At 39.4% G+C, this 26,836-nt stretch overlaps 1 protein-coding gene across 2 annotated transcripts in view; it reads left to right on the forward strand.

Moving 5' to 3' along the window:
- Positions 1-26,836, forward strand: part of pola1 (polymerase (DNA directed), alpha 1) — a 282,829-nt gene that overhangs the window by 34,320 nt on the left and 221,673 nt on the right. For both annotated transcript variants that reach the window (XM_043700756.2, XM_087992882.1), the window contains exons 9-18: positions 1,400-1,541; positions 5,523-5,701; positions 9,835-9,947; positions 10,987-11,103; positions 11,189-11,263; positions 12,086-12,224; positions 17,130-17,284; positions 20,483-20,567; positions 21,515-21,576; positions 25,317-25,406. In XM_043700756.2, the coding sequence (XP_043556691.1) occupies positions 1,400-1,541; positions 5,523-5,701; positions 9,835-9,947; positions 10,987-11,103; positions 11,189-11,263; positions 12,086-12,224; positions 17,130-17,284; positions 20,483-20,567; positions 21,515-21,576; positions 25,317-25,406 (1,157 nt within the window). The remainder of the gene's footprint in view (positions 1-1,399; positions 1,542-5,522; positions 5,702-9,834; positions 9,948-10,986; positions 11,104-11,188; positions 11,264-12,085; positions 12,225-17,129; positions 17,285-20,482; positions 20,568-21,514; positions 21,577-25,316; positions 25,407-26,836) is intronic.

A 26,836-nucleotide genomic window follows, 5' to 3' on the forward strand; every position in this document is an offset into this window, starting at 1 on the left:
TAATAATGCCTAAACTGCTTTCTGAGCCAGAGGCAAATTAGGATACAGCAAATAACATCAGAGAACTGAGTATGTGCCTCGAAGATTTAAGTGGGAGAAATGGATTTTTGTTTACGGTCACTGGCATGCTGGACAGAGGGAGCTATGCTTGTATGATAGGATGATCTTCACTTGAACTGTGCTTAGACCAGTCTCTTGGCAAGTCAAATAATTTGGACTATTGAACAGACTTGACATTAAATAGTCGTGCTTGATGTGCTGTGTGGGCACTGTGTGATTGATGAAAGAGTTCAGGCGCCTTGAAATTTAGCAAGGTGAGGAGAAAGGATAAGATAGAATTGCAAGTTAGCAATATGGACAATGGTAACAGGAGTGTGACAGCAAGGGACAGACCGCACAAACATAAGAGTGCAGCGGGGCACAGGGTTGGAGTTTGGAAAATTGGTAAAAGGACAGGATTAGTGGATCTTTGTCTGAATTTGCATAGTATTCATAAGATAAATTAATTGAGAGCACAAATAGAAATAAGTGCGTATGATTTGATGATCATCAGTGAGATGTGATTGCAAACATACCAAGACTAGAAACTGAATATGCAAGAGTATTTACATTTCAGATAAAGGGAAGGCAGATAAAAGGAGGTATGTTAGCCCCTGCTAATAAAGACGAGTTTAGAACACTCTCTCTAATGAGAAATGATCTTGGCTGAAAGGATCAGAATGTAGAATCAGTCTGAATAGTGATGAGAAATAGCCGAGGAAATAAGCCATTGTTGGAAGCGATTTAGGCTTTTTAACAGTAGCTATAATATTAAAACAGAAATAATGGGTGTCTATGGAAAAGACACTGCAATAATTGTCATTCATTTAAATCTTCAAATAGATTGGATGAATCAAATTGGCAAAGATACCCATACAGGTAAATTTCAAAAAGGGCATTCAGGATAGTTTTTCATTACACAGAGACAGAATTAGTTAATGATTAATTAGTGAAGTCTTGGAAAGAGTGATTGTAATATGATAGAATTCCATATTCAATTTGTGAAACTTGAATGAATGCCTTAACCTTAAGTCAAGGTAATGACTAAAGTATGAAGATAGGGTTAGCTACAGTGACTGGGGAAATAGGTTAAAAACTAAGATGATGGTTAAGCATTTGCAGACATTTAAGGAGTTTTTTAAATCTCTCAACAAAAGTATTTTCGATGTTTTTAAAGTATTGCAGATTCTGGAGATCTGAAATTAAAACAAAAAATGCTGGAAATACTCTAATTCTGACAATGTATGGAGAAAGTAAAACGGGGAAACATGATTAGAGAACTCTTTGTTAAATATGATAGCTCCATCATTGGTATTATTCAAGTTCTTGTTTGTTTACAGTTGTACCTTTTGATTTGTAGATGAGCCCTATGCAATGGAGTTCAGTAATGAAGACTTTGATGAGCCCATGGAAACAGAGCCTGCTGCCACTATGAACGTAGAGATGGAACCTGAACAAAACATCAGAGTGATAGAACCAGAGGACAAAGACAAATCATTCATGTAAGATGATTGGTGTCAATCTCATTTTGAGCATTACAATAAAATATTTTGGTGATAGGATGAAACCGGCATTAACTGTAAGCTGTGTCTTAAAACATCTGAAAGTCTGCATTCAGTAGCCAACTCTGCTGGAGTCACTGAAGCCAGGTCCCTGTAGGTTTAGCACTCATGTACCAGTTGGAACAAATCTTTTGTGGATCATTCCATTGTACTGCGGGTGCGAAGCCATGCAGCAAACTGGAAATAATTGTAGAAGGAGTGAACAGCCTGCCAAAGCTTCCTTTAAGATATGTTCGTGTACAACCATGCAGGACTCTCAGTGAAATGTGGTGGGTGCAGAGAGACATTAGAGGGAACATTGCTGAGCATGTGTGGGCTCCACACACACTTCTATTAATGCTAAGAAGCATAGCAGTACGTTTCAGGATGATGTAGATCACGATATTGGGCAGGTGGGTTCTCAGACCTGGTACCGGAAGTTCTTCAGGAGATCTAAAGAAGGATGGATGTCCTGCATCCACAAGAGGAAGGAGACCACTTTGTCTTCTCTCCTGTTCTCTTGCAGCAGCTGTTACTGCTGAGCCAAGCCTCTCATCCTCCTGCCATTCTTGTTGATCACAAAAATACCCAACAGGATGTTCATGACAAAACATTCCTTGCTCTAGGAGATGCCTGTAAAGTAGCATACACCTCTTTTTAGCTGAGAATTTGTAGATTCCGTATTGCTAGAGTACTGATGAAGCCTTGATGTATGTTTACTTAAATATGTTTATGCCTCCTGAAGTGTTTTCACTTTTTGTAATTTGACATCCTTGTACAATAAAAATCAATCTGAATTTTGAAAATTTCAGTATCTTACAGTGATCCAGGTTTCTGTGGATCATGTTTCATAATTTCACTCCATGAAATAATGCCCTCTTGTTCCAGCTTCCCCTAACCTCTCCACATTTACTCTTTTTATAATTTAAAGGCATTAATTAGATCACGTCTTTTAAGACTGAAGTTCACTTCAATTTGTAAAGCCTCAATTACAATTAATTTCTGAGTTTGCAAGAATCAATATAAAAGTTTACTAATCTTGACTAGTCACAAGATCCATTCCAGCTACAATTATGTTTTGCAGAATTTTTGTGGAGTTTATTAAATTGATCAAAATGAGTACAAGAGAAAAAATTCTTAATAAAAGCAGTGTTTTTTTCATTTTGGGATACTTATTTGCGATACTGGTTGGCAGAAGGCTCTTGTGATGACTGCAATCCTCCTTCTCATGCATTCAGACACTAAGTCACCACTTATTAAATTCTGCTCAATTGACCCCTGTGAAGGATTAGACATCCTGAACTCAAATTGGCTTATTACTGCAAAGTTTATGGTCAGTATTGGATTGGCGATACAGCATGGATCCATTTCTTGAGTTGGTTTCTTTAAAAGAGATAGTCATTTTAGTGACATAATTTCCTATTATATCCTGATTAATTATTTGACACTGAAATACCCTTTTAAAATCATAGCTCTGGAATTGTCATAAACACTTAAAGGTTTTTTAGAAGTATGAAAAATTCTCCAATTTACCTGTTCTTTAGACCTAGCTTTACAAAAAAAATACGTGGACTAGGTTTCTGTACCTAAAGACAATATTTATCCCAAGTAGTTAGACTGTAGCTACAGGTAAATTATTATAAACTATTGGCATAGAAGTCTCTTAGTTAAAACTCACATCCCCTTTGTAAACTCCCCCTTTCACACACGAAGTAAAAACACAAGTGTTATGGGCAGAGGAAAAGCCTAGAAATGCAGTCCAGTGGAACCTGTTCAGAGTTGTTGAGATGATTCTTCTGCTGGTCACAATGCTGCTCCTTGGTCTACTTTCTCTGTAGGTTGTCACTAGCTTGCAAGTGTGAAAGGATAGCTGGCTTACACTTAACTAATAAGTCAGAGATCTTTATGTAAGAGTCACAGCCTGCAGAAAAGATAAACTGATTTTCTTCAGGTTTGACATCACTTTTACTCCAGAGAGCAGAGATAACTCCTGAGCTGGTGGAGGCCTTAAAGGCTTCTCTCTCTGACATCTGCACAGCTCCAAACTGCTCACATATCTGAGAACCAATCATATTGTATTGACAGTCAGATGGCCTTTGTCATTTATAACTGGTCACTAGTCCAGAGACCATTTGTTCCAATTGAAGTTCTAGTCCACAGTAAATCTCTACCATGATATGTTAGCAATGGTAGAATAATTTCAGTCTGCTTAGGGTAAATGTGTCACCTTCTAGTCCTTAACTATAATGCATAAATGTCCCAATTGATGTATCAAATTATTCTCTAAAACCTTTAACTACAAAACATATGTGATTCCACAATAACCTTCGATGCCCAAAATACATTAAAGCTCAAATAAACTATATAAAATTAATATACATAGGCCTATTACATAGTATCAAGTTACAAAATGAAACTAATTAAAAATATACAGAACTGTGTCCTGAATAAATGTTGCATGCACCTCAAAAGCATATACTCCTTTGTTAGTTTGAACCCCAGAAGCCTCCTTTTCACCATGCTGATTTGACTTTGTTCCTTTTAGAAAGTGATTTAAGAATTGAGTCATAGGGAGAGGCTGAATAGGCTGGGGCTGTTTTCCCTGGAGCGTTGGAGCCTGAGAAGAGGGGCATGGTAGGATAAATAGACAAGGTCTTTTCCTGGGCTGGGGGAGTCTAGAACTAGAGGGCATTGGTTCAGGGTGACAGGGGAAAGATATAAAAGGGACCTAAGGGACAATTCTTTTCATGCAGAGGGTGGTGCGTGTATGAGCTGCCAGAGGAAGTGGTGGAGGCCGGTACAATGACAACATTTAAAAGGCATCTGGATGGGTATATGAATAGGAAGGTTGAGAGGGATATGGGCCAAGTGCTGGCAAATGGGACGAGATAAGGTTGGGATTTCTGGTTGGCATGGGCGAGTTGTTTCCATGCTCGACATTTCTATGACTATATGACTATGACTCTAATAATCCCAATCAAGCAGAATAAAATTCAATTCCTCAATTGCTTAATTAAGTCAAGCCTATTAATTATTGCGAGAAAAGAAATCTCATCCCAACACTCTCGTTTGACTAGCCTCAAGGGAATAGCAGCCAAATCTGTCCACATAATTCAACCCTCTGAGTCCTGGTTCTTATTCTGCAAAATGTTTGCTGTGTTCCTGACAAGGCCTTCAATTTTTCTGTAATCTTTGGCACAAAATACAGTTTTTCAGTTGTGATAAAGTCGAGGCTGTTTATAACATACAATTATGTATACTTCCTACTTTGTTCTAATCGCTGATGGGCAGACATTCCCTCAGTCTCTTTACTTATTGTACCTGTGGACCTGCTTATAAACGTTTGAGTATATTATCACCTAAATCCCATTATTCCTTCCCATGCCATGCATGAAGAAAATATTATGATTTATCCTTTCAGGATCTTAATGTTTCTCTTTTCCAAATTAAATTCAATCCCTCCTAATTTGTCCCAGTTACATGGTCAGTCTGATATCCCTTTTGAATTTCCTGTTCTATCTGCACAAACTACTGTGCCTTCTAATATAGCGCCATCTACAGAAGAGCAGGATATAAAATTCTCTATTCCTTCATCAACTTAATCATTCATATAATGAAAAGCTGAGACCCCCACAGCAGGTTGCTGGAGGACATCACATCCTACCAATCGGACAACATTCCCTTCATCCGCACTCCCACCCTCTCTCCTCTTAACTTTGTAACATGGATTACTGGTAATCATACTTCATTTTCACTTGTAATCTCCTGTAAACATGTTAGATGCCTTTGCAAGTCCAAGTTGACAGCACCTGTGTTCACCTCTCTTTCTGCATGTTAGTATAAATTACTTCTCTCAAATGATGCATTGATGTCCCATCAATCTGCATTTGCTTTTAAAGGAAGATGTTGTGCATATTTTAAAAGTTCTGTCCTATTATTTAGGAACTCAAACTTCATTGAGTCTTCTTGCTGGGACCATAAGGATGAAAATGAAAGTGATTCTGTGGTGGTTGACGTGCAGGTGGATGCAGGTCGTTTGCCATTAGTTACTGGTTTAGAAGGCGAGCAGGTATTCAGATTTTACTGGGTGGATGCTTATGAAGACCAGTATCATCAACCAGGTAATATGAACATTTTTATCAAAGATTTTAATTAAAAACCCTAACATACTGAGTAATCACTCTTTAAGTTATACTGACATCAATGATGAACGATTTACCATTGATATATATTGCATTTTATTAATTACCGCCAAACCTTTATCCTCCCCAACTAGAATTCATTCTTCAACTCTGGGCGACTCTAGCATCTCTTAGAGTCATAGAGTCGTAGAGATGTACAGCATGGAAACAGACCCTTCGGTCCAACCCATCCATGCCGATCAGATATCCCAACCCAATCTAGTCCCACCTGCCAGCACCCGGCCCATATCCCTCCAAACCCTTCCTATTCATATACCCATCCAAATGCCTCTTAAATGTTGCAATTGTACCAGCCTCCACCACATCCTCTGGCAGCTCATTCCATACATGTACCACCCTCTGTGTGAAATAGTTGCCCCTTGGGTCTTTTTTATATCTTTTCCTTCTCACCCTAAACCTATGCCCTCTAGTTCTGGACTTCCTGACCCCAAGGAAAAGACTTTGTCTATTTATCCTATCCATGCCCTTCATAATTTTGTAAACCTCTATAAGGTCACCCCTCAGCCTCCGACGCTCCAGGGAAAACAGCCGCAACCAGTTCAGCCTCTCCCTATACCTCAAATCCTCCAACCCTGACAACATCCTTGTAAATCTTTTCTGAAACCTTTCAAGTTTCACAACATCTTTCCGATAGGAAGGAGACCAGAATTGCATGCAATATTCCAACAGTGGCCTAACCAATGTCCTGTACAGCCGCAACATGACCTCCCAACTCCTGTACTCAATACTCTGACCAATAAAGGAAAGCATACCAAATGCCTCCTTCACTATCCTATCTACCTGCGACTCCACTTTCAAGGAGCTATGAACCTGCACTTCAAGGTCTTTGTTCAGCAACACTCCCGAGGACCTTACCATTAAGTGTATAAGATCTGCTAAGATTTGCTTTCCCAAACTGCAGCACCTCGCATTTATCTGAATTAAACTCCATCTGCCACTTCTCAGCCCATTGGCCATCTGGTCCAGATCCTGTTGTAATCTGTGGTAACCCTCTTTGCTGTCCACTACACCTCCAATTTTGGTGTCATCTGCAAACTTACTAACTGTACCTCTTATGCTCGCATCCAAATCATTTATATAAATGACAAAAAGTAGTGGACCTAGGACCGATCCTTATGGCACTCCACTGGTCACAGGCCTCCAGTCTGAAAAACAACCCTCCACCACCACCCTCTGTCTTCTACCTTTGAGCCCGTTCTGTATCCAAGTAGCTAGTTCTCCTTCTTAATTTATTATTTTACTTGAAAAATAACAAGATATTTTGTATGTTATTTCAATTCTTTTTCAAATAGCTTTTTAATTTTCATTTTGTTTTTAATCTTTACTGAATTGCTGATCATTTTTTTGCAACGTTTGTCCATAATTAATTGTTTGGATTTCTTTTCTCAATTTGTTTAGTATAATCTTTGCAGAATTTTATCCTTTGCATTCCTTGCCTCTTTATTAAGAAAAATCTATTTTATGCTCTCTCCATCTCCAGTTTGAAGGTTCTGTACAAATGTCCTATTCACTGACTTTTCTGACCAGTTACTCAATTCCTTCCCATCTTGCTGAGCAATGTCTTTTTATCATATTTTCCCTTTTTACAATCTTCTATTGTACTTGCATTAAACATACTTATTCTCCTTGTCCGGCTCCTCCTGCCTTAGTTAGTTATCCTACCTGATTTCTCTCTTCTAAGCTAAACACCATTTTATCACTTCATGGGTTCTGAAACATTCTAATTTAGGAAGTAGACATAATTCATTCCAAAACATAATCTCTATTTTGTTGGCATGTATTTCACTCTAATTTGGGACACTTAAATTACTCCGTAAAGTGCCGCACAGGATACTACTGATTAAGATAAGGATCCATAGTGTCAGAGGCGAGTTTCTTGCATGGATAGAAGAAGGGCTGTCTAGCAGAAACCAGAGAGGGGATAAAAGGGTGGCAGCCAGTGACAAGTGGTGTTCCACAAGGCTCAGTGTTGGGACCACAATGTTTTACTTTATTCATTAAGGATCTAGATGAAGGAACTGAGGGCATTCTGGCTAAGTTTGCAGATGATACAAAGATAGGTGGAGGGATAGTTAGCATTGAGGAGGCAAGGAGGCTGCAGAAGGATTTGGACAGGTTATGAGAGTGGGCAAAGAAGTGGCAGATGGAGTACAACGTGGGAAAGTGTGAGGTCACGTGCTTTGGTAGGAAGAGTAGAGGCCCCATTTTCTAAATGGGGAGAAAATTCAGAAGTCCGAAGTACAAAGAAATTTGGGAGTTCCAGTCCAGTATTCTCTCAAGGTAAACTTGCAGGTTGCGTCAGTAGTTAGGAAGGCAAACGCAATGATGGCATTTCAAGAGGACTTGAATATAAAAGCAGGGATGTACTTCTGGGGTTCTATAAGGCTCTGGTCAGACCATATTTTGAGTTGTGTATGGCAGTTTTGGGCCCCATATCTCAGGGAGGATGTACTGGCTCTGGAGCGTGTTCAAAAGAGGTTCAGGAGAATGGTCCCAGAAATGAAAAGCTTAACAAAAGAGGAACGTTTGAGGACTCTGAGTTTCTACTCAGTGGAGTTTAGAAGAATGAGGGGGGATCTAATTGAAACTTTCAGAATACTGAATGACCTGAACAGAGTAGATGTTGGGAAGATGTTTCCATTGGTAGGAGAGACTAGGATCTGACAGCACAGCCTGAGAGTAAAGGGAAGACCTTATAGAACAGAGATGAGCAGAAACTTCTTCAGCCAGAGTGGCAAATGTATGGAATTCATTGCCACACAAGGCTGTGGAGGCCAGTTATTGAGTGTATTTAAAACAGAGATAGATAGGTTCTTGAGTATCACGGGGATCAAGGGTTAAGGGGAGAAAGTGGGAGAATTGGGTTAAGAAACTTATCAGCCACGATTGATTGGTGAAGCAGACTTGATGGGCTGAATGGCCTATGTTCTGCTCCTGTGTCGTGTGGTCTTATGGTCTAAAGTGTCATCTTACTGCTCAATGTGTAGATCATCCACTCTATTTCACCTCTCCTATCTTGGTAGTCTGTAATCCTGAGAATTACACCATTTCTTTACCAGTTCTTTTCTTTGTCAATTCTTTCATGGGATTGAGCATCACTGTTGCAGCTAATATTGGCTGCCCATCCCTAATTGCTCTTTAGAGTACCAGCTGATAGATGCATGTCTTGATATGGATCTGTAACAAGTCTTTGCACATAGGACTGTGATAGAATTCTTACTAACATCGTAGCTGCACTCTTTTTTCCTATTTTGTCATTCTTGAGTAGTTTCTAACCAGGAATAGTCAGTCCCATGTCCTGTCTTAGCTTGATAATGCTGCTATGTATATCCCTTTTTCTTATTTTGTTCTCTTGGACTCATCCAAGCTCTCTCCCCCCCCCCCCCCCCCACCTGGCTCAACCTTTAGGTAATGTTCTTCTGAAGCCTAATGTGGCATCCAACTGCTGTCTTGCCTGGGATTGGATATGGGTGCATAATAAAGATTGACATTGAGTGATTTTTTTTCTATATTTAAGAGTAAACCTATACATTATAAAAACTTTTTACGTAATGATTGAAGAAATGGATTAGAATTGCTTGGAACTAAATAACATTTGTTTCTGGTCTTGTATTGTTGCATAGATGTAATAAAATGGCCATTGCTGTATTTTTAAAAATTCATTCATGGGATGTGGGCATTACTGGCCACGCCAGCATTTATTGCCCATTCCTAATTGCCTAGAGGGCATTAAAGAGTCAACTACATCGCTCTGGGTCTGGACTCACATGTGGGCCAGATTAGGGAAGAAAACTGCCATCCTTACCTAAACCGCATTTGTGAACCAGATGGGTTTTTCCGACAATCGACAATGGTTTCAAGGTCATCATTAGACTCTCAATTCCAACTTTTTTTTATTGACTTCAAATTCTATAATTTACGTGATGGGATTTGAACTCAGATCCCGAGAACACTACTCTGATCTCTGGATTAATAGTCAAGTGATAATACCAGTAGGCCATTGCTTCCCCTTTTGCTTCTGTTTGGAACTGATCATTTTGAGTTTTCCTTAGGAGTTGTCTATCTCTTTGGCAAAGTGTGGATTGAATCAGCAAAGACACATGTCAGCTGCTGCGTGGCTGTGAAAAATATTCAACGAACAATATACCTGTTGCCACGGGAAACGGTACGCAATAGCTTTCATCCTGCTATAAAGTTGTTTGTAATGGAACATGTTATTCAATTTTGTAAACTATCAATTTAATGTTCATAATATGTACTGTCTGTTATTTTCACTGTGGTGATTGTAAGGTGGCTTTTGAATTGGTGCAATCATAAATCAACTGCTTGGAGTAGGACACCTTTATAAAATATATTTAAATTTTAAACGTTTGCCAACTTGGGATGTAAGTTTTGGTTACCAGCTCATCCTGTTTGCTTGTGATGAAACCTTCTAATTTTCAGGTTTTGTGACGTTGCCTCAGAATCTGTTTAAAATTCTCCTCAAGAAATTGATTGATTAAATTATATGATCTCTTCTGAACTGCTGTTGAACACAGGGAGAAAGTGAGGACTGCAGATGCTGGAGATCAGAGTCGAAAAGTGTGGTGTTGGAAAAGCGCAGCAGGTCAGGCAGCATCCGAGGAGCAGGAGAGTCGGCTTTTTGGACATAAGCCCTTCATCAGGGATGAAGGGCTGTTGAAGGGCTTATGCCCGAAATGTCGATCCTTCTGCTCCTCAGATGCTGCCTGATCTGGTGTGCTTTTCCAGCATCACACTCTTGACTGTTATTGAACACAGATTATACATGAGCACAATATGGAAGGAGTTGTATATCTGAGATGCCTTCTTTTGGATCACATTTAATGCTAAGGTTTTGTCTAGTTGCTTGTGATGTCATAAAATGTTTCGTGGTCCTCACCAATGGAAGAAAAGGGGGGACAAAATGTTGGTCACAAACATTATTGAGTTGTTCATCTGCTTGAAAATTGCCTGCTATGCTTATGCCTGAAATATTCCATTGCTTGAAATATCTTGAATATAATTAGGTGCTTTATGAAACCGCGGATTTTTTTTTTGTCCTTTCAATATTCCATTTTAACTTGAGATTGCACAATATTACGTTATCAAATTAGATGTGTAGTGACTTTTTAAACCTTAAATGTTTTTTTTACTTTAAAATATTTTGAAGGTAAATTGACATTTTCACTATGAATTGCTTTCAGCGCATGGATCTGAAAACTGGCAAGGATACTGATACCCCTGTAGCAATACTGGATGTTTATCAGGAATTTAATGAGCTGATTTCTGAAAAGTACAAAATAATGAAGTTCAAATCAAAGGTTAGTTGAATGTGTTATTTGCAATGATTCATGAACGGTGGTTTACCAGGACTTCACTGATGATACTATTTTAATTTTTTTTCAGAAAGTTGAGAGAAAGTATGCTTTTGAAATTCCAGATGTTCCTGAAAAGTGTGAATACCTAGAAATCAGCTATGCAGTAAGTATAGGACAGAACTGAAATCAGTTGAAAGAACTCACTCTAGTTTATGTCTAGAACGTGGATGTAGTCATTTGTCTTAGGTGATCTGAATTGATCATTCGTGATTTCTGTTGATGGCAGTTTTGTTGTAGGAAAGGGTGGCACAGTGGTTAGCACTGCTGCCTCACAGCGTCAGAGATCTGGGTTCAATTCCCACCTCGGGCAACTGTCTGTGTGGAGTTTGCACATTCTCCCCGTGTCTGCGTAGGTTTCCTCCGGGTGCTCTGGTTTCCTCCCACAATCCAAAGGTGTGCAGGTTAGGTGAATTGGCCATGCTAAATTGCCCATAGGTGTAGGGGAATGGGTCTGGGTGGGTTGCTCTTCGGAGGGTCAGTGTGGACTGAAGGGCCTGTTTCCACATTGTAGGTAATCTAATCTATGAAAGGATAGTGTATTCTGCTAAGGAATACTAACTGCACGCTGTGATGTACATGCAATCTATGAAGAACACATTATTACCTCAAGTCCCAATGATTTATATTTTAGATTGAATATGGGGGAAACTAGAGGAGTATGAGGGAGAAACAATATGTTGATAAGTTTAGATTATGTAAGTGGAGTGAGTGAAGTCTTTAGAACTAAACAGACTTTACTGTAAATTCTGTGTAATATAAAATACAAAAGTCATAACATTTAGTTGAATGTTTAGCAGCAAGCATGAAAAAGTCTTTAGAAACTCATATTTGTAGAGTGTTAAAATGTTTGCCTCAGAAATATCCGGTCTTAAGTTGTCATTCTAATAAATGAAACTTTTGTATTTGGTGCTATTTCTTGATACAGGCTGATCTGCCTCCACTTCCTTCTGATTTGAAAGGAGAAACCTTTTCTCAAGTGTTTGGCACTAATTCATCGAGTCTTGAGCTTTTGCTCTTGAACAGGAAGATCAAGGGGCCAAGGTGGCTGGAAGTCAAGGCCCCACGTAAGATTTTTATTTCTTTATTGTAAATGATTTTTTTCTAGAAAAGAACAAATTTGCTTTTCTGCAGTACCTCTCATAAGTTCAATGCATTATAAACACTTCACAATCTGTCCATCACTCAGTCTTTAAGTGTAGCCACTGTGGAGGAAATGTGGTAGCCATTTATGCATCAAGCTCGCAAAATCAACAGTAAGATGAGTGGTCACATAACTGTTATTTTGCTTGAGATATAAATTTGCCTAGATATTGGCTCTTCTTTGAATATGGCCTTGAATCTTTGAACATCCACCTGAGGGGGCAGATGAGGACTTGGTTTAATCTCTCTTTTTATAAAGGTTTTTTTTTCATGTTTAAACTATTTTAGCGGGTATTAATTCCAGATTGCCGTAACCTATCACTATCTTATTGTATTGAATTCCTCAAAGATGGATAGCAAGTCTCGGGGATGGATTTGACTACGCTGTTGGACAGGGAGAAAAGGGAAGGCATTAAGTGCCAACGCAGGCTGATATTTTCTCCTCATTTGAAGTACACCAAGGCTGACTCAGTGAAGATTATATTTTGCATTTCCGTTTTGCTATACATGAGCCTGATAAGGCCCATGCTGGATCTCAGTTCTTCAGCACTATAACTTGAATGGCTGCATTCATAATTTTACTGCAAAGAACGCTCAAACGTTAGAAAATTTAGTCAAGAGTACAGTGAAATCTGCAGAGTTAATCTTGAAGTTGCTAGTTTTGGGCTGGAGCTTACACAAACTGTAAAACTGAGAGAATTCAAATCCAGTTCCCTGTCATTCATCAAAGCTTGACTATTCATGTGGCTCAATTAAGCATCTAGGGAAGGAAACATGTCATGGTTATTGTCACCACTTAAGACACTTCACAAACATGATAAGTTAAAGATGGGCACAAAGCCAAATGAAGAGATACTTGGGCAAAACTTAGTTGAGGTAGACAGTGACATTGGAGAAGATGAGATGGAAGGATGGTCAAACTGGTGCAAAATCTGAGGTGGGGCTAGAAGGGTGAGTAAGGGAATAAGAATTTTCAAGAAGATGTGAGGGAGCTGGACCAAGGTGAGATGGTCAAAGAAGGAGCAGATATTGGAGTGGTTATGGGATGGATCAAAGTGATGGGGATCACTCTAACAGAAAAATTAACCTGGGACCTTCTGATTGTTGTGCTTTCAATTTTTTTCTGGATAGTATTTGAATTCTCTGTATTCGCATACAAAAAAGTTGGTCCAAACATAATATTTCTTGGCAAATTATTTATGCATTTGAAGATAAAGCTGTAGCATCTTATAGCTCATTTAACTTTGTCTTTAGAACTATTATGATATTCTAAATGGTCTCTGATTGCTCTGTTAAGATAATTACATAAATATAGGTTCAGCATTTTGCTGTACTGCAGTTCTTTTGTTGTATCATCATTGGGAACACGTAAATTGCAAATGGACCTAAATTAATACTAACTAAAATCCTTTTTGTTTACCATTTGCTGTATTTCTTGAACGAGTGTTTGTTCTTTGTAACTCCTAAAGGACCCCACAAATACATTCTAAAGCTGTTAGTCTTCCAGTTGAAGAGGCACGTCTATTGCCATCCTCCTCTGCATGATTAATAATTTGTCAGTTTCAGAAAGAAGGATTCTCTGCGAGCAGTTCCAGTTTGAGTAAAACCATATTGTATTCATCTGTTCCCTATTATTAAGGGTGTAACCTAGTCTTTGGGTAACTTGCAATGAATTTACTCCATATATGTGTCTCCAAGTGGTGTGGCTACTATTAGAGGAATATTGCTATTCTGCTAAGATTTGACTGATTTTTTTTCTATTTGAGGTTAGGCATAGTTGTAGTGGAAGATTTGTTTCACTTTTCCATCCTTCATGTTGCTAAGTAACAATAGCAATAGGCATTTGTAGCTTGGTGCCAATAATAATTGAAGTCCATTGGTTCATTTTGTGTTTTGTGTTTGACACTCGCACAGACTGATGATCAGTTGGTTCAAAATAGAGAAGACCAGTAAGACTCAGTCAGAACAAGCTGGCTGTGTTTCTTGTCCATCTTTGTTAGTCAGGAGAAAATAATGGCCTGTCTTGAATCAATGCAGTCCTAGTGACTGTGACAGTCAGGTCATTTCAAATAACATTAAGACTCCACTTTGCTAGGTTAGATTACAGATGGAGTTCTGTGTATAGTTCTCATCACCACACTATAGTAAATATATGATTGCACTGGAGAGTGTGCAGGCCAGATTCACCAGGATGTTACTTAGGATGAAGCATTATAGATCTGAAGAGAGGCTAGCTAAGCTCAAGTTGTTTTCTTTTGAGCAAAGAAGATTGACGGGCGACCTGATAGAGGTGTATAAGATTATGAAGGGCATGGGCAGATTGGATAGAAAATAGCTGTTCTCCTTAGTTGAAGGGTCAATAATAAGGTATAATCTTAACGTGCAAGGCTGGAGGTTATGATATGATTAGAGGAAAATGTTTTTCATCCAAAGAATGGCAGGGATCTGGAATGCACTCCCTGGGAGAGTAATTTAGGTGGGGCTCCTCACAACCTTTAAAAATATTTGTATGAGCATTTGCATTGTCAAAACATTAAAGGCAATGGGCCTAGTGCAGGAATGTAGGAATAATGGGCCTATTACAGGGAAGTGGCAATGGTGTTAATTTTAGTATAGTTTTGGTGCTACAGACTTGGTAGACAGAAGGCCTTCTTCTATACTCTGTGAATCTGTGAAAGAGTTCACTAGAATGCTGGGTGAAAGCTAAGGGGAACCATTGAATTTACTATAACAACAGAAAATTCTGGAAGCGCTCAACGGCTCAATGGTTACTACCATTTAAGGTTGATGAACCATTGCACTGAGGCAGCAGTAAAACATGGAGACATTTTACCTGTATGACAGATTTCTCTCCATCAGGGATTTTGCTGATCCTTGACTTCTTGAAAATGCGTGCAGATAATTGCAATGGTGCTATTGTAAAGACTATTTCCAACCATATTCTGTAGTTTACCGAAGGAAAGTTGGGCCTCCTTTCATTAAAGCAGACTGGGCATAATTGTGGTGTGATGTGAGGGAAAACGTAATGAAGAAGCTGAAGTTATATCAAACACCGTACCTTGTACAACCTTTCTTTCCGACTGCACCCTCCTGAACAAGCAGACTTATGTTGGGCTGTGATTCCAAGGATACTGCCGTGAATACAGACATTGAGTGTTGACTTCTGGACATAGAGGGATAGTACAGACGAGCTTGCTCTTGTCCTCATCTCACATCGTGTTCACACAAAAATTTAGTTTCCATAATATTTTTCCTCCCTTTTACCACACCTGGAAACAGTGAGATTGGTTATAACACCATTATTATTGCGGTGACTGAGATGGACTGATTCAACACTGAACACATGTTGAATCTGGCTTGCCTCACGCTGGTACACATATTTGTCCATTAATTATAATTATCCAAACATGCAAACAATTTTCTATTCCAAATCGTGTTTTTGTCATCACTGACCTACATTGTTGCCCTGTTTCAAATCTGCATTTCAAATTCTCAACAACTGTTTAAAATGAGACATTACGTTGACTCTCTTTTTCTCCATGTAACCTCTCCTAGCTTGAGAATTAATAACCCCCATGCCACCACCTACCCCATAACTAGTCATCTGTACATTTCTCTGACCTGTTCTGCATCCAGCCTCATAATTGATGCATAATTTTTAGAATTCTGCCCTTGAACTCTACCTTCTCTCCATTTCCCTGTTTTCCTTTGGAATCCTTTTTCACCATCTATCTATTTATTATCGATCTCCTTCATCAAACCAGTTTTTCACCCCATCCAGTATCATCTCCTTTAACTGGGTGTTTGTCTTCTGATTATTATGCAGTGCCTTGGATGTTTTCCAATGATTGGTCGTCATTATGATGGTGCATTATTTTTTCTCATACTATACTAAGGTTCATAAATTTAACCCAAAAATGGAAATGGCCTGTCTGTTTTTGCTGGAACTTTGTAGATTTGTTTTTATTAAATTATTGGGATAGGGTTATTTAACTGGGACTAATAAGCCAGAGAACTGAGCTAATGTTATGGAGAGCAAAGGTTCCCCACAGAGTGTTTGGGGCTTGGTCATTGAATAAATTCAAGGTTGAGTTAGACCAGTATTTGATGTCCAAAGTTGTTAAGGTGCTGTGGTCCTTTCAAGCAGGCAAATGGAGTTAATGTCCTGATCTGACATGATCTAATGATATTGCAGAGCAGGCACAAATGGCCTAATCCAGTTCCTGTTTCTTATGATCTCCCTGGAAGTTTACGAATTCAAAATCATTTTCTTTTTAAATCTAGAGGTGAAAAACTGGTATTTATAACAACTTACCATGAAGCTATTGCACTGTAATAAAACATGAACTGGTTTACTGATATCCTTGTAGGAAAAGCTGTTTGTTAACCATGCTCTGAAGTGGACTAGCAAGTCTTTGAGTGTAGCAAGCCCGAGTACAATGATTCAAGAGGAATTCTGCAATTTGCTTTCCACACTAAAGCCTTGCACTCTGGGAAATGGATGGGCAGCTGATGCCCATAATATCTTTGTCAACGATATTCACAACCTCAAAGAAAATTTAAAACAAAAATAGTAGCTTTTACTTCTTGGATTTCTTCTTTCATTTTGAAACACATAGTTAAACAGTATTTTGAGTTGGAATTTGATTTGTTCGCAGTGCTAGCTGGATCTCAAATGGTATCAAGTTGGGTGCAGGGGTGGAGGAAGAGATATGGATGCTGAGACAGAGGGCAGAAATGGTCAAGATGTGTATATATAAGGTTGAGATTTTAACTTGATAGATCATATATCAGGTGAATAGCTAACGGTTCTTTGTTTCCCTGTTCAGAGTTAGCCAACAATCCCATGAGTTGGTGCAAAGTGGAAGCTGTAGTGCAAAAGATGGAGCATGTGACTGTGGTGAAAGATATTGCCCCTCCTCCTCTTGTCATTATGTCGGTCAGCATGAAGACTGTGCAGAACTCCAAGACTCATCAAAATGAGGTACTTGTTTAAAAATAAAGTCTCATTTTCAGTATGTTATTAATAGCAGTCAATAACACCATTCTGCCAACACCCACATTTAACTTGTATTCATGTTTCTTTTTTAGCAGTAACAATCTGAAGGTTCAGAGTTGTCCCATATTGTCAGTGTTTTAAGGGGTTGGGGATGTTGACCTTGTGAGGAAATGTTGAACAAGTTGGAGTTTAGAAGATTGATAGTTGATCTTATTGAAAACTATGTGATCCTGAGGGGTCTTGATAGGGTAGACACAGCCAAGGTATCTCCTTTTGTGAGGGAGAGTAAAACTGGGGACTTGAGTTAAAAATAAGAGTTCTCCCATTTCAGAAAAAAGAAAGGTACTTTTTTTTTCTGAGGGTCATGAACCTTGGAACTCTTCTCCAGAGAATGGAATGGAATTAGAAGCATTGAGTATGTTCAAGACAGGTAGATGTATTTTTAACTAACAAAGGAGTCCAGGGTTATCAGGAGCACACAAAAAGCTAGAGTTGATACCAGAATCCGTATGATCTTATTGAATGGTGGAGCAATCCAGAAAAGCTGAAAGGCCTGTGTAAAGAAATTGAATGATCCACATTGAGAGCGAAAAGACATTTATGTACAGACTGTGATTCATTGCAATCATTCTGGTAGCCATCACTTCATTTTATAAATTCTTTTTGTCTCTGAATGAATACAGAGTAACAAATCCCTTCATCTGAAGCTCAGCCTAATTGGCTGTGAATTTCTTCAAGTTATTGTTTATTTGGATCCAATGTGGAAACAATCATTGATAACCTCAACTCTTTGCCATCATTTAATGTTTGCTTCTGTTTAAGCAACGAGTGCTGATTACTTCACTGTGGGGTTTACTTGTGTTGAAGAGACTATACGGAACACATTAGTGTAAATTAACTGATTTGACAAATACTTTATGCTGAATCTTTGCAGCGTTGGTGATGGACAGTTTGGATTGGGTAGAATTTCAAAATGTCAAAAATCTGAAGCTAGATCCTGGCCTACCTGCAATTTTCCCACTTTCTTTCGAACAGACGTGGGATTATGGCTGAGGAGTTGGGCAACAGACTCACTTATAGGATGCAAGCTGCCCATTAAATATTAAAATAATTTTGTATGCCTCCAAATCAGCCACCTTTTTAATTTTAGCCCGGGTTGATCTGCTTTCCTGGGGCCTTTGGACACTTGGTGGCTTGTTATGGACCAGAACAAACCCCTTCAAATATATCAAGGAGATAACCTAAATCCTAACTTTGTCTTATTTAAAGGCAAGGTTAAGGTACTATGTTCCAGATGTAATAGACGCCATTTCGATTGGTTATACTACTTGGCTTCAAGCGAAACACATTATATTCTTACCCTATGGTTAAAATCCAAACAAAAAAGTGAATACCTCTATTGAAACCTTATTAGAATAGTAGATTATTTAACTACTAAACAGCTGTTTATTGTAATATTATAATACACTCCATTATAACAACATCCCATAAACACACTCTTGACAAAGTCAGTAAAATATATTATCTCACAGGAAGTTCTCCAGTCGAGGAGGAAACTACATCAAGAGAAAGTTCTGGGAGAGGGAGAGCTCAAGCATTTTGCTGTAGTAGGGAGACATCTGTGGCAGCTTCAAATCCCCAACAACTTCTGCAGGCTAATCTAAAACCCTGGTTCTGTGGGAGCTGAACTCCAGCCATTCATGCTGCTTCTATTGTTCCAACTTTAAAAAAAACTACCCAAGGCCTCACAAGCTGATTGCTTTATTGGCTTGGGACAGACAGCTCTTCACCTGTGACTCAACCTCTCTTTACTTAAAAAAAGGACAAAAATCTTAAAGCCATAATATTGTTACAGACTAAAAAGGGGCAGGAACTGCTAGATTCTGGGAGTAATCTGGTATGCAGAGCACAGTCTCAAATTCACAGCTTTGTGGATGCCACCAAATTTGGAAGATGCTCTGAAGAGGATAGTGTTAAACTTCTAAAGAAAGTGAAAACAGAAAATTGTTGGAGAATGTCAGCTGGTCTGGCGGCATTGTTAGAGAGCGAAGTGGAGTTAATGCTTTGACTCCCATATGATACTACTTCAGCACTGAAAGTGGCTGGAAAATGGTGCCTTTTATTCTGTTATCGAGGGAGGGGTGGACGCGGGCTGTGAAGGAGGAGGGAGAGGGGAGCAACAGATGGTGTGTATCCAAAGCAAAAAGGAACATAATTGGTGGTGAAGGAAAGTTTGGGGTATGGGATAGTCCAAATTGAGGACAGTAGTTGTGCTCTGAAATTGTTCAACAAGTATTGAGTCTCAGAGGCCCAAACATGCCTGCAGTGCATGGAAGATGATGTTCGTCAAACTTGAGTTGGGTTTTGGACAGAATGGTAGTCTATTCAGCTCATGGTCTCTTCCCCTTTTTTCAACAGCATGATTAGATTAATCCCCAAACCATCCAATCTCCTCAATCTTTCTCTGCTGCCTGACAGTGGCTGATGGCCAATTCTACCCATCTAACAATCAGCTCTCTAACCTTCCTCCCTTTGCGGCAGAGAAATGGAAGCCGGGAATGTAAATTGGGTTCAACTGTTAAATTCAAGATCTGAGGGAAACCAGTTATCCTGGCTTTGCCTTACCCTCCAGCTTCATCCTTACCTCTGAGTAATATGGAGATCCAGTTAGTCATAGAAGAATCATAGAATCCCTACAGTGTGGAAGCAGGTCATTTGGCCCAACAAGTCCACATCGACCCTCTGAAGAGTATTCCACCCAGACCCATTCCCTTGCACTATTGCTCTACATTTCCCCTGACTAATCCGAAACAGTACGGCAATTTAGCATGAACATTTCACCTAACCCGCACATCTTTGGACTCTGGGAGAAAACCCATGCAGACACTGGGGGAATGTGCCAACTCCATACAAACAGTCGCCCAAGGCTGGAATTGAGCTCGGGTCTGGTGCTGTGAGGCAGCAGTGCTAACCACTGAGCCACCATGCTCCCTTTGTTCATTCAGTCAGATCCTGTATCAAACCTTGGCTTCAGTAATTTGAGTTCATCTTAACAACAAGAAAATGAAATGTGGCCAGAATAAAGCAAGAAGATGTTTGCTTCTTGTATTGTAGTGAAGTATCTTAAAATTAATCTTTAATTTTTGTTGAGACGGTCTATCTATCCATTACCTTCTGTTCCAGATTGTGGCCTTGGCAGCTTTAGTTCATCACAGATTCCCTCTGGACAGAGCTGCTCCCCAGCCTCCATTTCAGTCCCATTTCTGTGGTAAGTTCTTCATTTTCTCTTCTGAAAGAAGAGCATACAATATGCAAATCCAGCACGCCCCTATAGACGCAGGTCACTTGAGTGGTCAGTGACATTCGGTTGCGAAACTGGATTGAGTTGGCCTTGTTGGGTTCTTGTGCTAAAGTCCTCAATGGAATAGATTGCACTTCTCTTGATCCACTTCCTGGTTATTTAGCAGGACTTGCAATTTGTTCAGAAAGGTTTCAGTGAGACTGATGATGAAATGCTGCTGGTGTACAGTGGGAATGATTTACTGATGTAAAGACAGATTGTGAAGCAGAATGGGGTTTTTTCTCTGCATGTAACCTGTGCTTGATGTTAGCCCTTGGAGCAAAAGCAGAAACCTTTTGTCCCCAGTTTAAACTGCTTTATATGATCACAACATTGAATCTACCCAAATTCCTGAAATCAATTTTTTCCCTTTTTTGTCATATTTCTTAAAATAGTGATACACTATGATAGCTATTAGGAACTATCTGTTGTTTGCTGGAGTAAGATGAAAAGAATAGTGTTGCCATGCTCTTTAACCATGTAGAACGTCACTGTTGAAGTCCAGTGTTGTCATGCACTGATGTCCTTTTGTATTTCCACTCAACAGCAAGCACGAGTTGTTGATTGGGACTGGGAAACCTGTTCAGGTAATGTTCCCAATCGTTCAGAGTGTGACTTCAGGGTAAATAGTACCTTGTTCTTTCTGAGACAAGTTGTACAAAAACGGAGATGGACCTAGGTTTTGATCTGCAAACCAATTGCAAAGAGTCCAGTGGATTCCCACTCTGTGATCCTCACTTCTATAAAGACGATCCAAATATCGGGAGTTTTGGAAGGAAGTAGATCGGGTTCCTCCATTTTCCAAACACGTTCTCAAGGAAGAAATTTCAGCAGTCACAGCATTTTTGAAACACTAATACTGTCTTTCTTTCTAGTCATCACCAAACCTAGTGATTGTATATTTCCTTATGATTTTCGGGAGGCACTGATGAAAAAAGTAAGTCATTTCTGTCTGTCTGTATACTGTATATACATGTGTAGAATGTTACTTATATATGAAGTTATTAATATGGAGATAAAGGAATCAATCTGTATGCTTGTATTGAAATTATGCTTTTTCATTTCTGATCATTTCCCTTTTGAATACATTGAAGTAATGTTCATACTGTTCCCAGTCATTTCTCATTAATAAAAATCTATGTGAGAATACATGTTTTGTCAATTTATAAATCAAAATATGTTTTGGTTTTAATTCCCTGAGCTGCCCCTCATGAACTTGAATAACGTAGACTGGGTCAATTATCATCTTTGAATGAATTAATCAAACTGGTGGTCTTTCTTCACCTTGCTGGAATAATTGATTGATTGATTTAATTCATTGTCATGTGTACCTAAGTACAGTGAAAAGCTTTGTTTGAGAGCAGTACGGGCAGATCATAGTAAGCAAGTACATACAGGTCATAGGGTGAGAAAAAACTTGGTCAGAGTGAGGCATACAGGTTACACCACACAGGATGTGCACGAAGCAAGATCAACATTAACAGGATCAACATTATTTGGAGTTAGAGAGTCCATTCAGCAGTCTAATAACGGCAGGGAAGAAGTTGTTCCTGAACCTGTTGGTGCATGTGTTCAAGCTTCTGTATCTTCTGCCTGATGGAAGAGGTTGTAGGAGAGCCTTGCTGGGGTGGGAGGGGTGTTTGATGATGTTGGCAGCCTTTCTGTGGCAATGAGACGTGTAAATGGAGTCCATGGATGGGAGGTTGGCTTCCATGATGGTCTGAGTTGTGCACACAACCTTTTATAGTTTCTTATAGTCCTGGGCACAGCAGTTGCCATACCAGGCTGTTTTGCACCAGTATAGAATACTTTCTGCAGTGCATCTGTAAAAGTTGGTGAGGGTCCTAATGGACACGTTGAAATTTCCTGAGCCAGCTGAGGAAGAAGAGCCATTGTTGTGTCTTCTCAATCGTTGCGTCTACATGGGAAGTCCAGCACAGGTTGTTGGTTATCATTACTCCAAGGAACTTTACGCTGACCACCATTTCAAGCTCAGCTCTGTTGATGTAGATGGGGATGTGTACTTCTCCTTTCTTTCTGAAGTTAGTGATCAGTTCTTGCACTTTGCCGACCTTGAGAGAGAGTTTGTTATGTTTGCACCACGACATTGAGCCCTCTCGCTCCCTTCTGCATTCTGGCTCATCGTTGTTAGATATCCGCCCCACTATGGTGGTGTCGTCAGCAAACTTGGAGGTGGCGTTTGTTTGCAATTTGACGATAACAGTTGTGAGTGTACAGGGAGTACTGTAGGGGGCTGAGGACGCATCCTTAGGGGGCTCCAGTGTTGAGGTTATCATGGAGGAAGTGCAGTTGTCTATCTTCACTATTTGCGGTCTATGGGTCAGGAAGCTGAGGATCCAGTTGCACAGGGCAGAGCCGAGAGCTAGGTCTCTGAGTTTTGAGATCACTTTGGAGGGGATTATGGTGTTGAAGGCAGAGATGTAGTTGATGAGCAAGAGTCGGACTTAGGTGTTGGTTTCCAAATGTTCGAGGGGTGAGTATTGGGCTCGGGAAATGGTGTCTGCTGTGGACCTGGTTCCGTCAGCAGGCAAAAATCAGGAGATCGAGGCAGGTTGGGAGACTGGAGATGATGTTGGCCATGACCAGTCTCTCGCCGCACTTCATGGTTATAGAGGCTGGAGCCACTGGGCAGTAGTCATTAAGGCATGTTGCATGTGCTTTCTCAGGTACCAGGATGATGGTGATCTTCTTGACGCAGGTGGGGACTTCAGCTTGTAGGAGGGAGAGATTGAAGATGTCAGCTGCTCCACACAGGATCTAAGTGCACAGCTGGGGACTCTGTCCTGGCCCATTGCTTTCCTCAGGTTGACTCCCAGGAAGACCGATCTGACATCTGAAGCAAAGACGGAGGGAACAGGAGAATTTGCTTGTCCAGTCATTATCCAGTGATCTCTATGAATCAGGGAAGCACTGGGCTCAGATTTGGTGCCCCTTTTGATCAGTAACTTTCTGACATGCACTAACCTGAATCAGACCACAGAATACTTCAGTGTCAGTCAATGCTTCCAAAGAGAATACAAATATCTAGCTGAAAGAGATTGTAATGTTGACTTTGAGAGGCTGATGGTTGATTAAATCAGTGGATATATTAGTGAAATACTTCATGAATTAAGAAATGACAATTTTCATTTGGAAGGATCATTTTTCACTTCTTGGACATGGATTATCATCTGTGATTCTGTCAGAACTTTCTCTCTCATAAGGCTGGTTGAAAATGTTGATCACTGAATCTATGACTACAGAATTACCACAGGAAGAATGTTCTGGCAGTCTGTCTTTTAAAAAAAGAAGCAAAATATTTCTTAAATGTTGAGAGAGTGGCAAATGTTGGTATTTGGAAGTATCTGGATGTCCTTACACATATATAATTTGGAACATGCAGGTGCGGCAAGCAAATGGTCTGTTAGTTCTAAGTAGCCATGATCGAATGGCGGAACATACTCAGTGGGCTGATTGGCCTAGTTCAGTTCCCATATCTTATGGTCTCATGATCTTGCTGTAAACGGTTTGGAATACATGAGTAACGCAGTCTCTGTACAATTGTATTGCACCCTGTTGAGACCACTTGAATACGGCATGCTTTTTTGGACTCTTTAAGAATGTACTTATCTTGAAAGGTTTCGGGAGATTAAGGGCATTGTCCTGTGAAGAGTGATTGAATACACTAGGTCTGAATTTTCCTGAAGTTCAGAAAAATGAGGGGAGTTTGCATTGAAGCCTGAACAGTACTGAAGTGGCTTGACAGATTAAGTGGTGGTGGGACATTCGTTCGGTCTTGGGATTCTGGAACTAGATGTTACTGTCTCAATATAAAATTAATGCTTGACAGCTTAGAGTGTGATGAGCAATTTCTTCACTCACACGGTTGTGAACCTTTGTAATTCATGGCCACAAAGAGGTCTAGATTCTCCATTAAGTAAATCGTGATATATATGCATAGTGCAGGAACGGACAGCTGAAGTAGATGTTTGGTCGTGGTCTTATTGAATGGTGTAGCAGACTTGGAATGTAAAGTGGTACTCCCTGTTTCTTATACTGTTGATTAAATTTACAATTATTTTTACATTGTGTGAATGGTGTAAGGAGTTAATGTGTGTTTTTAATCTTGTTTCACTTGACTATAAAGATAACTCTTAAGGTTTTTATTGAGTTGATTTTCTTCAGGCTTCTTGTCCAAGGGACTATCTTCCAAGGTCTGGATTTTAAGTATGACTTTACCAACCAATTCAATGCCTACACTCTTAAGATTGGCACCAGTAATTGTACAGACCAATTTTTTGCAATTGGTCATCAAATAAAGAAGGAGCTGCGCTGCATCAATATATTCTTCGTCCCTTATGAGCTGACACCATATGGATGATTACATTTGGCAGTGATTCTTTAAGGTTAAAAGTTAAATGCGTTAATTAATAAGGGAAATAAAACTATGTGAGAAAGCTCAAGATGCTGATAAAAAAGAATTGTAGAACGTGATGGGAAAAGCTTGTACAAGCTGTGTGTTGTGACTACTTTGCTGTCGTAATGAACCTTATTAATGTGGGGTTGAGCAAACCAGTCCTCTCAGTCCATGCTGAAGGTGAATTAATGAGGTTGTACAAATTCTAGATATACAGCTTTGCAGTTAAAACTCAACTTGATTTATCCTCCTGATTTCAGGATGCCAAAGTTGAGGTTGCTGCTACTGAAAGGACTCTCTTAGGCTATTTCCTGGCAAAAATTCACAAAATTGACCCTGATGTTCTTGTGGTAAGTAGAAACTTAAAACTGTATTGATGATTGTTCCAAGAGGTCCTGAATGTGAAAGTTCACAGCTACTGAATTAAATTATAATGTAAAGTGCGGTGACCATTGTCAGCATTTAATTACAAAAAAAAGGCTTTTATGTCGTCATTTGCAAATGATTTGGTACAAACCAACCTAAATTTTCTGAAGCGTCTGCCTTTTCAGAATTCTTATATTTCAGATTTCACATAGACCAAACTAACCCAGTTGAACTTGCTTGTGATTGACTTTTTAAGCTATGTTAACATCAAAGTATATTTGAATTCATCTAAAATTGTTCATCGAGCCAGTAGTGCTTTTTACTTATTATTTATTTAGCTTATAATTCATCAGAGTTATTACATGTGTTCAAGTACAAGGTGACCCACCTGCCAGTTTAGCTTGCAACAAAACAAGACACTCTGGTGCTTAGGAACGTGAAAAATATACTGAAAGGCCAATTATAGTTAATACACTGATGATATGTCATGAATGCTGGGTATGTTTTTTGGTGGGAAATACTGTTTACTGGTGCCTGGACAATTGTGGAAAAAATGTACAGTGTAAAGTATATAGAAAGCAGAAAACAATGTATTCCTTTCAAATGTTAGTTATGGATTTGATCTGATGGAGAATATGGACAAAAGCCAAGATCAAATGGGTGAAATTAATTTCATTGCAATTTTGGACCTTTACACTTACTCTTCCTACTGGCTTCATCTATCCCCACCTCCAAAAGGAACTGGCCTGTATTGAATTAGTTTCCAGATACAACATCTTCCATCCCTTTAGCTCTGCAAAATGACCACCCTGACTGAGCTTCCACTATGATGATTGACTGACATTTGGGGGTGAATTGAATCCTGTCTTCACCACATTGTCTCATAAACCCTTTTTTTTCTGCACAGGACATGAAAAAAATCAGGAAAGTTTCTAATTTTTCTTTGGTTTGTCTACTTTGAATAAGTTGTCTTTTGAATGTTCGACAATTGACAGGCAAGGCCCACTGGTCCACTGAATTTGCCCTGCATAAATGTGTTGTCCATTGTAATAAGTCTAATATGTCCAATCCTCATCCATTTGGTGCCATGTAAGTTCTGGGAGTGACAGAAACCCTTTCAATTCGGGAAAACAATTTGAAAATTCTGAAGCAAGCTTATGAGGTGCTTAAAGGTATTCTAACAAATTACTTTGGCCCTGATTATTATTCAAGTGTATTAATCTTTTTGTATGTGGTGTTCTCAGCCAGCTCTTGTCCAAAGCCTCTTCCATAGTTCCAATTGTGGAATCAAACTGCTCCCTAATAGCTAACCTAACTCTGTATTTTTCATAATCTGAGATTATGATTTCTGTTTTTTTTTAAACACTAGTATAGTAAATACCTCACTGGATGAAGTATTCAGACGCCGAGAATT

The sequence above is a fragment of the Chiloscyllium plagiosum genome, unplaced genomic scaffold, assembly GCF_037043375.1.
Source record: "Chiloscyllium plagiosum isolate Xiang-an unplaced genomic scaffold, Cpla_swu_hap1 HiC_scaffold_12, whole genome shotgun sequence".
Classification (NCBI taxonomy): domain Eukaryota; kingdom Metazoa; phylum Chordata; class Chondrichthyes; order Orectolobiformes; family Hemiscylliidae; genus Chiloscyllium; species Chiloscyllium plagiosum.